Raw genomic sequence first — 14,217 nt, 5'->3', positions numbered from 1 at the left:
AAAAAAACAAAAAAAAAAACAGAGACGGGATTGCGAACCTCCCTGAATGTACAATATGTGATAACAGTAAACTTACAGTCTGAAACATACTCTAAGGGCTGTCTAGGAACTGGGAGCGGTATGTAGAGTCTCTAGACTCAATTGGAAGTACCAAACAAGTTGAAGACAGAAGCTTTTTAATTCCAAGGGTGAGTAGGGGATCCTCCCCAATCCGGAACCCCTAACAGGATCTAAATGTGCCAGACGGGGAGAGCCCCTCGACCCCCCCCTCTACCTGTTAGAACTAAACCATCCATACGACTAAATAGAATTAATGCCCCCTAGAGCTATGGGGGGAGCAAAAGGCAGTGTCAGACTGAAAGGTCTTGTAATAATAATTATTGGGGAATAGAAGGACAGAGAAAGAGGATAGAGGAAGAAGAAAAACTAGAGGGGAAGGGAGGGATGATGGAAAGAACCTCCAAAGGAATGAGCCGACCAAACGCGTGCCGCATATGTAGAAGACGGAAGCATATGGCTGATACTGAGTCAGATGTTGTCAGGAGTCCGGACCCTTGGGATGAGAGGGATACCTACATACTGTGCCCAGGGCCCCCAGATCTTGAGGAATTTTGAAAGTGAGTCATGTAGGATGCTGGAAAGTTTTTCCTGGGACATAATCCAGGATACCTCGTATTTTGGGACATTCCCACCAATTGTGAGCCATTGATCCCAGGATCTGACATCCCCTGAAGCACAAAGGATCAGCTTTGGGATAGATACTAGCCAGCCTGTGTGGGGTAAGATACCATCTGATTAATAGTTTTACGCTAGCTTCCATGAGGGAGATTTGGATCCCTATAAATGATCTAGTAAAGGCAGCCTGCCATGTCTCCAAGTCCCTATCACACTGGAAGTCGGTCTCCCAAGCTTTCATGTAAGAAGTTTTATCCTTAGAGCCACTGAGGGCTGTGTATATGACAGAGATACCCCCCTCTGCTCCATGGCTTGACCACACCACAGTTCATAGGAAGTGAATTTGGGGAGGGAGAGGCTTATCCTTCCAAATCGAATGTAGGAAATGGGAAATTTGGTGAAAATGAAATCTTTCCGAGTCTGGAAGATCCAGGTTTTTGATACAGTAGTTGAGGGTAATAGGTCCGCAGGCTGTGAAGAAGTGGCCCATCCACTATAGCCCCTTATCCAACCACCATTTAAATGCTGAAATGTCCAGCCCAGGGGCGAATTCGGGGTTATGGAAGAGGTGAGATAGAGGGCGACCAGCTGAGACAAGATTTGGGGAGTGTCTGAGATTGTCCCACAGAGCTCATGAGTGTGATAAAGTGGGTGCAAGAATGGGAGGCCGGGTTTTGGGGGGGTACCACATCAGGAAATCGAAGGTAAGTTTGGGGTGGCCTGACATTCTATAGTTACCTAATCTGGTTTCTCATACCTGGAATAAATTGTGGACAAGCTAATCTGGCTGCCAAGTAATATTTATGTAGGATAGGTAGGCCTAGCCCACCTCTGTGCCTATGGAGGAAGAGGGTACTTTGTGGGATGCTGTATCCCTTCTTACCCCATATGTATGTCAGAATTTTACTTTGAAAAGATTTGAGGCCATCCTTCCTAATGGGTATCGGGAGAGAGCGGAAGAAGTAGAGGATTTTTGGGAGAAGGGTCATTTTAATGGAGTTGATACGACCCATCCAAGATAATTCATGTTTAGACCAAACTGTCAGGTCAGCCTCTAGTTTTTTGAAAAGTGTTGGGTGGTTATGAGTGTATAGGTTTTCTATTTTGGCCGACAGGGAGATGCCCAAATAACGAATTGAGTTGTCGCTCCATATAAACTGAAAATATTGTTTTAGTAAAGAGACCGTCTGTGGAGTTAGAGAGACATTGAGTGCTTGGGATTTGGAAAAATTTACTCGGAGTCCTGAGATATTAGCAAAGCTTTCCAGAGTTAGGCAAAGATTGGGGAGCGTGGTATGGGGGAGGTCAGGAACAGGAGGATGTCGTCGGCAAAAAGTCCACAATTATGTATTCGTTCCCCACAGGTCACAGCTGTAATGTCTGGGTTGTGGCGGATGGCAATTGCTAGGGTTTAAATCGCTATTGCAAATATAAGAGGGGACAAAGGGCACCCCTGTCTGGTGCCCCTTGCGATGTCTATTGGCTTGGAGTAGTGCCCCTGAAGGCGTATAAGTGCTTTCGGGTGAGAATAAAGTGCACGCAGAATGCCCAGGAAACGGGCCCCAAAGCCCCACCGCTCAAAGAGGTAAAATATGTAAGACCATGAGACCGTGTCAAAGGCCTTCCGCAAATCAAGGGACAGGAGAAAACCTGATTGCCGCTGTCCCCCCATCCAGTTGGTTTGTAATACTGAGATAATGTCAATCACCCGCCTGATTTGGTTGGGGCTCTGTATCCCAGGAATAAATCCTACCTGGTCTTTATGAACATATTGACCTAAAATATATAAGGAAAACCTATTAACCATTATTTTAGTGAGTATTTTTAAGTCATTATTAATAAGGGAAATTGGTCTGTAGTTACTAACGTCTTTGTGATTCTTGTCAGGTTTGGGAAAGACTGTGATGAAGGCGGTATTAAGGTGTATATCTAATGGCTTGCCATTTGTCTGAAAATTAAAAACGTTTGTTAGGTGAGGCGCTAAAGTGCTCGCAAATTACTTATAATAAGGGATGGAAAGACCATCCGGCCCTGGGGCAGATCCCTTTCGGAGATCCTTAATGACCCAGAAAACCTCCTTATATTTATTTTATTTATTTATATATATTATATTGCCAAAAGTATTGGCATCCCAGTCTTCATCCGTAGGGTTCAATATTGAGTTGGCCCACCCGTTGCAGCTTCAACTCTTCTGTGTCTATGGGAATGTTTGACCATTCTTCCATAAGTGCATTTGTGAGCTCAGGTACTGATATTGAATGCAAAGGCCTGGCTCGCAGTCTCCGCTCTAATTCATCCCAAAGGTGTTCTATTGGGTTAGGGTCTGGACTCTGCGCAGGCCAGTCAAGTTCCTATATTCTCATTTTTTTATCTAGTTTTTTTTTATATCAGATCTGCATATACATTCCAAGCACAAAAGTTACAATACCCTATTAAATTAACTGAAATACGGATGATTTATCTCTATGTTTGGCCCCTCGACTTTGTTTTCCAGAATCCTACAACCAAATGGCCCAAAAAATATCTGTTTGACATACATTATAATTTTAGGCAATTTCAGTAGTTGTTTTTTATCATCTCCATATCTGCTAGTAACTGCATAGCATTTACGGGTGTCTTCTAATAAACCAAACAAAATAACTAACAATTTATAAACACCTAAATAAAAATATTGTATAACATCAATTTTCAAAATAGTTGCACATATACATACATTAAATTTAAAGAAAAAAGTTACATTTGTGGAATGGCGCTTTAAAAATTCAGATTTGTTGTGATAGAAACATAGAAGAACTAATTATGTCCCGAGCATGTTTGCATTTTTAATTGAGCACAAATATGCACATTATGTGCTTTTTAAAAATCATAATAGTTTTGTTCTTCAGATAACATAGAAAAATAAATTTCATTTATTTGTGGTTTTTAAAATGTTCTATCAGCATAGTTTCCTTCTGCAGGTGATATAAAAAATATTGTTAATTTTATGTACCTTTTAAAAATGTTATAACATTACATTTGTTTTGTTTTGCAGGTGATAAAATTAAATATACATTTTATGTGGTTTGTACTTTTGCTTAGATCAAAATCAGGTTGTTAATAAAAGGTCTCTGCATAACTAACAGGTCTATGCAAAGCATAAAATAAGGTCTAGTTTATCTATTTATTAAGAATATCAAGCTATTTACATATCAAATACAATATTTTTATACCTAGACTATAGAGGAGAGGGGGGCATGAGTCTATAAAGGATCAAATGCACTGTTTACACTCATATCTCATGGGCAGATCAAAGCACACTGTTTACACTCATACCTCATGGGCAGATCAAAAGCAGATGCCACTCTGTTTCCCAATACACATCATGGATGGTATAAGTTAGTGTGGGTAGTCTGGTACTTTATTTCCACCAAGAGAAGCTGAGGTGATCAGACATGGACCCAGAACTTGATCACATAATCTGCACTGTCCTATCTCTTGAGGAAGACTACCCAACAATGTCTCCTCCCCTGAGGAATCTGAATTATCCATCTAGCCCCAAAAGAGAGCTGCCGGACCTTCTCTCCATCATGAACATTTCGGGGCCACATAAGGTCTCAAATGTTTTAGTGCAGACTCTGCTAGAACTCTATTCCTATCTGGGTTACCAACAAGAAGAAGGTAACGGCAGAAGCATCAACCCAGACTTCAGTGAACAAATATCTAAAATTACACCAAGCATGAAAGGCCAAGAAAATCTTAGTCACAATCAAAACCAGAAAGTATTAAAAAGTAAGCATTGTCAAATTTTCTTATTCCTCTTATTTCCATGTTATTCTTATTTGTTAGAATAAATAGGGCACAAATATGACACAATGTATTATTTTACATTCCTAAAAATTGTAGTTATTGAAGTCCAAAGGTATAATTTATCTCAATTATGTTCACTCTAATGAAGAAAAACATTTTCATTTTTGTCTAAAACAAAGAAACATTTTTTAGTCCGGGACATACACTTTAAGCTTTTTTTTTATTATTTGCTTTCATTTTATATATATATATATATATATAAATATATATTCTCGTTTTATGTGTTTATTTATTTTTTCATTTTTATATCAGATCAACATATGCAAGGTAAGTAACAACACCCTATTAAACAAACTGAAATATAAGTATAAGTATATTTGGCCTCTTAACCTTTAAAATTCCTTTTTTCCCAGAATCCTACCACCAAAAGGCCCAAAAAACTTCACTATCAAAATCTAAAAATCTGGTGTATCGCTTACCCTTAAAATTTTTGTTTCTTTTACTATTTTGCTGCATCTGCTAGTGTTGAAGCTATCTGTTTACTGACTTTTCTGAACTTTTGTGAATAGTTTTAGTTACACTTTATTTTCTCACAAGGAAAGATGTGCGAACTGGAGACAGATGATACCAACAATTCCACAGAAACTATTCGCAATGCCAGGACCAGCCTGTGGAATGCAAAGTCTAGAAAAAAGACAATTTACAACAGTGAACAGACCGCCTTTCTCCAAAATCAGTTCGATCTCAATCGATACCCAGACTTCTTGACCCGATGCCATATTGCAAATATAACTGGAATTCTGGAACCAAGAATACAGGTAATATATTTTCTTAACATCTCAGTTTGTTTACATACACTGACCCTGATTTATTTTATCTAAGGTACTTATAGAACACCGTCAATTTATGAAGCACTTTACATATCAGTCCCTGACCTCAAGGAGCATACAACCTAAGGTCCCTAACACACATTCATACATACTAGGGCCAATTTAGACAAGATCCAATTAACCTACCAGCATGTCTTTAGAGTGCGGGAGGAAACCGGAGTACCCGGATGAAACCCACACAAGCACAGGGAGAACATGCAAACTCCAGGCAGATGGGGTCGTGGTTGGTGATTGAAGTGAGCACAGCTACCCCACATTCACTAAGTCAAGTGAAACTTCCCTTGCAACAAAAAAGTTCTAAGTTGCTTTAGTAAATCAGAGTCACGAATTTACAAAGATATTTTATGTACAGTGTTTTGTAAAATTGCAGTAAAATGTGTTCTTTTAATACACAGCAGATATAGTAACACCCATTTTTTTTCCTTTTTTAGTTTTGAATAGAGTGGGGGAGGATAGGTTTTACTGCTATCTCGGACTCCATTAGAGAGAAAAGACTGAACTGTGTTCTAGTCTTCCCTTACCCCACTAAAAGTATTTTTATTTTTGTCTTTGATGCTGTTTGACTTCAGTATGGTAAAGGGGAAATCTTGCTAAAGCTGGCCATACATTAGTAGAATTAAATTTGAAATTTTTCACTTTAAGAACTGTGTTTGATTTCTAATCCTTAGTGATTCAACTTTTCACTGCCATACTAAAAAAAATATTCAACCTGAAAGCACAAAATTATATCTATTTCTGCTCTGTTTCCTATTACATTTAATAATTAAAATCTCACAATCTCTGTTCTTTTTTCAGGTTTGGTTTCAGAACAGAAGAGGGAGACATCTTTGCAAACCCAATAAATTTCCAGAACAGAGATCTTCAGGGCCCGAAGGGAAATCCAACAGTTTGAAGTATAACCAAACCATAACAAAGAACTTTGGAACAATGGACAACCTGAAAGACATGCAGTGGTCCTTTAATTCTTCTTCAAAACAATCTTGAAAATAAATTACACCAAATATGAAATGTATGATTGTGATTTGGCTAAATAAATTATACATGAGTCCATATTTATAAGAATTCCAATGGCAAGAGTGTTAAGGATGAAAAAACTTGATGGACATATAGTCAACAGTGCTTCAAAGGAATCTGTACTCAACAGGAAGCTGTTTATTAGCATATACGTTTTTACATAGTTATGTAGCTTTAAAGAGGAAGTAAACCCTGAAGGGTTTTACTTCCTCTTTTGTTTTCTGAAAACCCTGCAAAGTAAAAGCATAATGGGCTAGTATGCATCGCATACTGGCCCATTATGTGGCACTTACCTGCAAAGGAACTCCACGCTGTCCCCGCTGCAGGAAGCAATAATCTTTGACCCTCTTCCATCCGGGGCCATGGACTCTGGCTCTGTTACTGGCTGGAGTCACGTGACGTCACTCTCGCGCATGAGCATGGGAGCAGACGGCCACGGCATGGGCACTATAGAAGCATCACAATCGTGCCCTTTCTTCAGTGCGCATGCACCAGTGATGTTGGCATATATGGTAAATATCGTCTAAACCATACAGGTATAGAAAATATTTCCAGTAACTATAGGTAAGCCTTATTATAGGCTTACCTGTAGGTAAAAGTGGTGTATAAGAGTTTACAACCACTTTAAATTACATTGTATTTCCTTGTTATGTGCACTTAGTTCAAAATGAAATACACCTCATTTTAATTGCATTTGTTATTTTAACTTTTTTAAACATTTATAAATATTCCAAAGAACATTTGTGGAAAGGTGCTTTAAAATTCAGACTTGTTGTGATAATAAAACATAGAAGATCTATGTTTGTCCCAAGCGTGTTTGTTTTTTAATTTAGCACATATATGCACATTATGTGATTTTTTAAAAATGAGAATGGTTTTGTTCTTCAGATGATATAGAAAAATAAATTTCATTTATTTGTGGTTTTTAATCATTTTTGAATCAGCATATTTGCTTTCTGCAGATGCTATAAAAATATAGTTAATTTTATGTACCTTTTTGATTCTGCAGATGATAAAAAATACATAAATGTATGTGCCTTTTAAAATTTGCTGTTAAAATGGTTTTGTTCCATAGGTGATAAGAAATAATAAAGCTATTAAAGTGGTTGTAAACCCTTAGGCCGCGTACACACGCGGGGACTGTTCGCCCAACTTTGTCCGTCAAACAGTTTCGGCAAACAGTCCGCTCAAAATTAGCATGGACGGACATGGCCACACACGACGGACGAACAGTTTGCTGAAACCGTGCGCGATGACGTGAACGGCACGTACGACGGGACGAAAAATACGACGTCCTATACACTGCATTATAACTTTCGGCGTGTAAATCCTTTCTGAGCATGCGCGGAACTTAGTTTGACGAACAAGCCTACACACGAGGGGACTGTTCGCTGAAACAAAGTTTCAGCGGACAGTTTTTCGGAATTTCCGAAAAACCTTGTTCAGCGGACTGTTCGCTGAAACTGTCCGCTGAAAGCCCACACACGAGCGGACTGTTTGCCGAAACACTGTTCAGCGGACAAAGTTGGGCGAACAGTCCCCGCGTGTGTACGCGGCCTTACAAACCACTTTGACCTACAGGTAAGCCTAGATTAAGGCTTACCTGTAGGTCCAAGAAATATCTCCCAAACCTATACGGTTTAGGAGATATTTGCCCAAAGACGGGCGCCGCTGTCTACGGCGCATGCGCCGTAGACAACGGCGCGCGGGTGGACTGAGCGTGGCATCCTCGATACCGAAGATGCGAGGGAGTGACGTCATCGCGGCTTCGCCGAATGACAGCGGCGGAGCTGCGAGACCCATCGAGAAGATGGATGCGGCGGACTACAGGGGACAGCGGTGACTTCGCTGGCTCCTGTGTCAGGTAAGTGACACATAATGGGCTACTATGCGATGCATAGCAGTCCATTATGCTTTGCCTTTGCAGGGAATGAAAGAGGAAGTAAACTCCTCAGGGTTTACTTCCTCTTTAAACCTTTCTGTTTCTTGCATTTATCTCAAATAATGCTTATTCCTATGGTTGCACAATATTTATATTCGTATTTAATTTAGATAAGTATTAAAGTGAGGTTTGACATTTGTTAGAAATCCTTAGAGAATTTTATATTGAACTAGACAATAGAGGCCAATATTTTATAATCAAAGCATGGTTAAATTAATTAACTAAGCTTAAGTATATTGATGTTATACTAAATTTACCATAGTTACTTATATTATAAATACATTTTCATCCATAAAGTAATGTACTTTTACTTAGTTCAAATTCAAGTTGTTAATAAAAGGTCTCTGCATAACTAACAGGTGTATGCAAAATATAAATGAGGGTCTGCTTAACCTCCAACAAGTGATTATCAAGCTATTTACATATCAAATACAATATTTTATCCTTAGAATATAAAGGAGAGGTTGGAGTGAAAGTCTGTAAAGGATCAAAGTGCACTGTTTACACTCATACCTCATGGGCAGATCAAAGCGCACTGTTTACACTCATACCTCATGGGCAGATCAAAGCGCACTGTTTACACTCATACCTCATGGGCAAGTCAAAGCGCACTGTTTACACTCATACCTCATGGGCAGATCAAAAGAAGATGCCACTCTGTTCCCCAATACACATCTTGGGCAATATAAGTTAGTTTGGGTAGTCTGGCACTTTATTTCCACCAAGAGAAGCTGGGGTGATCAGACATGGACACAGAACTTGATCACATAATCTGCACTGTCCTATCCCTTGAAGAAGACTACCCAATAACGTCTCCTCCCCTGAGGAAACTGAATTATCCATCTAGCCCCATTGAAGAAATGCCGAACCTTCTTTCCATCATGAACATTTCAGGGCCACATAAGGTCTCGAATGTTTTAGAGCAGACTCTGCTAGAACTCTATTCCTATCTGAGTTACCAACAAGAAGGTAACAAAAGCATCAACCCAAGTTTTAAGGAACAAATATCTAAAATGACCCCAAGCTTGAACAGCCAAGAAGAAAACAGTAGCAGTCAAAACCACAAAGTATTAAAAAGTAAGTATTAGCATTTTTTCTGCCTCTCAATCCTCGTATTTCCATTATATTTTTATTTCTATGCTTAAATAGGGAATACATATGACACAATTACACATTATTTTACATTTCTGAAATTAAAGTTCTTGTCCAAATGCATAATTCATGTCAACTGCTTGCCATAATTCCAATAATATAAGTCATAAATAATGTATCTGAAACAGTATACAAATGCTCAAGTTTAGGACTAATTATAGTAGCTCAGATTTCATGAAACATTTTGTGTGTAGCATTTAATTTCACCAATAATGCCTAAGTGTCATTGATGCCTTAAAGTGAATGTCAAGCCAAAATATGTTTTTTTGTTTGTTTTCTAGTTGTAGTTAGAGTGGGGAAGGATTAGAATCCCTTTTTGCAGCCCCAGGGGCTCAGAGAGATTTGCTCTTAATTCCTGCCCTGATAACAATGTTTTACTAGACAGAAAGTCATGTAAAACATAAAGCAGGAACAGGTACAAATAACTAACTTTCCAAAACTGTAATAAAGAAAACCATTTTCATTTTTGTCTAAAATAAAGAAAAAAAAGTTTAGGCTGGGCAAACACGTTAAGCTTTTTTTTATTATTTATTTGCATTATTTTATTTTATATATATATTCTCATTGTATTTATTTATGTATTTGTTTGTACCCTATTAAAATAACTGAAATACAGGTGATTTACCTCTATATTTGGTCCCCCAACCGTTAAAATTCCTTTTTTCCAGGATTCTACCACCAAAAAGACCAAAAAACTTCCCTATTGAAATCTAAAAATCTGGTGTATGGCTTACCCTTAATATTGTTATTTCTTTTACCATTTTGCTGCATCTGCTAGTGTTAAAGGTGTCTGTTTGCTGACTTTTCCGTTTCAGGCATTACTTTGTAGAAAACTTATTTTTTCATTTTAGTAACACTTTATTTTCTCGCTAGGAAAGATATGTGAACTGGAGACAGATGATACCAAAAATTCCACAGAAGTTATTCACAATGCCGGGACCAGCCAGTGCAATGCCAAGTCCAGAAAAAAGACAATTTACAACAGAGAACAGACCACCTTCCTCCAGAATCAGTTTGATCTCAATCCATACCCAGACTTTGTGACTCGATGCCGTATTGCAGATATTACTGGAATTCCAGAACCAAGAATACAGGTAATATATTTTCTTAACATCTCAGGTTGTTTACACACACTGACCCAGATTTACAAAAAGAATTTGGCATTCATTTTCACTTTGCAAGGATATTTTCATTTAGCTTAGTGAATATCATAAAAAATTTAATTTGCAGTCAATACCTAATCATTTAAAATAAATAAATAAAATGAATTCATGCTTGCACATAATTGGGTGATTAAAGTGAGCACAGCTTTCCCACATTCACTAAGCCAATTGAAACTTCCCTTGGAACAAACTGAAATTTTGCAAAGTAAAAATGCTTGTTTCCTTTAGTAAATCATTCACCAATTTGATATTTATATGTACAGTGCTTTTTTTTTTTTAAATTGCAGTAAAAGTTGTTCTATACATTATATTTATTATTTAAAGTGTATGTCTTTTATTAACACTCATTTTTAGTTTTGAATAGAGTGGGGAGAGGATAGCTTTTACAGCTACCTGGGACTCTATTGAAGAGAAAAAAGCTGAACTGGGTTCTAGCCCTCCTTTACCCCACTAAAAGTATTTTTATTTCTGCCTTTGATGCTGTTGGTGATTTTCCTTGACTTCCTTTATGGTGGAACCATTGTTACTGGCACAAGAAGTAAAGGGGAAATCTCTCTAAAGCTGGCCATACACTACCCTGTTTCCCCAAAAATAAGACCTAGCGTGGTTGTCGGTGATGGCTTCAATATAAGCCCTACCCTGTTTCCCCGAGAATAAGCTCTACCCTGAAAATAAGACCTACAAGGACTTTAACTAGGGCTTATTTGGGGGGTAGGGCTTATATTGCAGCAATCACCAACAATCAAGCTAGGTATTATTTTCGGGGAAACAGGGTAGCAGAATTTATATGTAATTTTTCACTTTAAGAACTGTGTTTGATTTACTAATCATTAGTGGTCAAATCAACGTTCGTTCTTGACTTAAGTGATGATAAAGATCGACAGAGCAGGATTGAAAAATTAATATATTTTTAACAATGTATAAAGTTAATTTATTCCCGAATCCAATGGTAAAAGCAAGTTGAATTTTTAAGTACTTTTGCAGAACATTCATCAAGTTACGTACTGAGAATTTTTGTACATATTTTCGTACAAATGTTCACATCCCATTCTCCTAAATGAAAAAAAAAAAAATTGGCTGGACATTCAATTCAACTTATCACTGCCATATTAAAAAAAAATATTTTAACCTTAAAGCGGGACTGTACTGGGGAAAAAAATATTAAAAGCCAGCAGCTATAAATACTACAGCTGCTGACTCGCTCGGCTCTCGGCTACTGCCGCCACCATTCTAGGTGAGGGAATCAGGAAGTGAAGCGAATCGGCTTCACTTCACGGTTCCCTACTGCGCATGCGCGAGTCGCGTAGCGCAATAGGAATTGTCCACGCTGTCTCTGGGACCCGTGTGTGTCCCAGCAGACAGCGCGGCATGATAGGAAGAGGCATAGACTCCCGTGGTCCCGTGGAGACAGGTATCTCCACCCTCCTCCCCCCTGAAAGGTGCCAATTGTGACACCGGAGGGGGGGAGGGTTCCAATCAGCGGAAGTTCCACTTTAGAGTGGAACCCCGCTTTAAGGGCCAGTTCACACCACATGCAGTCCAGTGTGTTTTTTTCTGCATCAAAAATGCATAGAAAATAGGTTATATGGTTTTCAATGGCATAGTTCACACCAGTGCTTGCAGTTCCAGTGCATTCCAGTTCTAGAAAAAAAAGTAGGAAATGCTGCATTTTTCCTGCATTGGACTGTACTGGAATGCTGTAAAAAGCATCAAAAACTCACGGGAAATCACCGGAATGCACCTAAATGCACCAAAAATGCACTAGAACACCCATGATCTTATTTAAGGTTAAGGGGGAAAAAAGGGGGGAATGCACTGGATTGCATTAAAAACGCACCAAAAACACATCAAAAACGCACTGGAACGCATCAAAAATGCATGCAAAAAAGCATCTGGATCGCATCCGTACTGTGTTTCTATGGTGTGAACTGGCCCTAAAGCAAAAAAATGTATAAAAAAAATACTTTGTTTCTGCTCCGTTTTTTATTACTTTTTTTTTAATTAACATCTGACAACCTCTCTTTCTTTCAGGTTTGGTTTCAGAACCGAAGAGCGAGACATCTTTGCAAACCCAGTAAATTTCAAGAGCAGAGATCTTCAGGGCCCGAAGGGAAATCCAACAGTTTGAAGTATAACCAAACCATAGCGAGGAGCTGTGGAACAGTGGGCAACCTGAAGAACATGCAGTGATCCTTTAATTCTTCTTCAAAATAATCTTGAAAATAATATACACCTAATATGAAATCTATTGTTATGATATGGCTAAAGAAATCATACATAAGCCCACATCTGGAAAAAATCAGTTAAGGATAAAAACTTGATGGACATATACTTCCTTTCTAACATTGCTTCAAAAAAATCTATACCCAACAGAAGAATGATTATTAACATAAACATTTGTACTTAGCTATGTATGATATTGTATTTACCTGTTATTTGCACTTACTTTGAAATAAAAGACCCTGTTTTCATTGCATTTGTTTTTGTTTTTTGTAAACACTGCAATATTTAGCTTTTGTTATATTTGTAATACATAGAAGGTATCTGCATTAGTTTCACTTCATTTCATTTGATGGTACAACATCAAAGTCTTGGGGTGCAGAAAGTGAGGTGTGAAATGGGATGGCATGCTAGGAATGGGTGGCACCCAAGCTCAAAAACATCAAGAAATTTCTGTGTATGTAGTTCAACACACAAAACTTGGCAGATGCCAGAATGCAAATGACATTCTAAAAGAAGAAAGGACTTCTGGGTAAGTGCTGTTTTGCATGAAAATCCTTTGGGTGAATTCCCCGCCCAATGGAAGTTCAAAGCATTGTGCAGCCTCTGCAGAACCAAGCCACCAGCAGTGGACAGTGGGGGTTGTATCAGAATGGTGGTCGTTCTGATCGGTATGTGAAATAATACAGAAGTAATCCTGCCATAAGGTCTAAAAATATTTTTTTTAGATATACACAGTAAAAATGTTATTACTTTTTAAAAATTACGTTGAAATATATTTTACAATATATATCTAAGTACATATATATATATATATATATATATATATATATATATATATATCTTTATATATCTATATATATATCTATATATATATAGATATATATATATATATATATATATTTAGAATCTGGCCACCAGCAGTAGACTATAGTGGCTGTATCAGCATGGTGATGGTTCTAGGTTGGTATATAGAGTACAACAGGATTTATCCTATTGTAAAAAATATATATATTTTAATAATAAACATAACACTGTTTGGGGAGTTGTCTAAATTCTAAAAAGGTGTGTTCTTCAGCAAATGACAGATGTACCCAAAATATGGGTGGGTGAAGTGTATCTAACAGCAATTCTTTCTAAAGCAGAGCTCCACCCTAAAGTGGAACTTCCACTCAATGGAACCCTCCCCCCCTCCGGTGCCACAATTGGCACCTTTCAGGGGGAGGGGGGTGCAGATACCTTTATAATACAGGTATTTGCACCCACTTCCGGGCATAGATAGCCGCAGATTCTGCGGGTATTTACGCCACTTCCTGCCGGGCCCCCTCTGTCTGCTTGGAAACACACGGATCCCAGAGAAAGCAGGGACCGTCCT

General features: G+C 38.2%; 2 protein-coding genes across 2 annotated transcripts; both read left to right on the top strand.

Annotated features, from left to right (window-relative positions):
• Nucleotides 1-4,106: 4,106 nt before the first annotated feature.
• Nucleotides 4,107-6,335, top strand: LOC143962304 (homeobox protein siamois-like). The gene is made up of 4 exons (XM_077471606.1): nt 4,107-4,443; nt 4,774-4,788; nt 5,059-5,279; nt 6,147-6,335. Exons 1-4 carry the CDS (start codon nt 4,107-4,109, stop codon nt 6,333-6,335), a joined length of 762 nt encoding a protein of 253 aa, XP_077327732.1.
• A 2,718-nt stretch (nt 6,336-9,053) lies between these two features.
• On the top strand, nt 9,054-12,812 carry LOC143962303 (homeobox protein siamois-like). Its single transcript, XM_077471605.1, has 3 exons — nt 9,054-9,384; nt 10,333-10,553; nt 12,654-12,812. Exons 1-3 carry the CDS (start codon nt 9,054-9,056, stop codon nt 12,810-12,812), a joined length of 711 nt encoding a protein of 236 aa, XP_077327731.1.
• The last annotated feature ends 1,405 nt before the right edge of the window (nt 12,813-14,217 follow it).

Source organism: Lithobates pipiens, unplaced genomic scaffold, assembly GCF_037356315.1.
Source record: "Lithobates pipiens isolate NorthernLeopardFrog02 unplaced genomic scaffold, aLitPip1_a1.2 Scaffold_8, whole genome shotgun sequence".
In the NCBI taxonomy this organism is placed as follows: domain Eukaryota; kingdom Metazoa; phylum Chordata; class Amphibia; order Anura; family Ranidae; genus Lithobates; species Lithobates pipiens.
The sequence above is the reverse complement of the archived record's forward strand: the minus strand, read 5'-3'. Positions and strand labels throughout refer to the sequence as shown.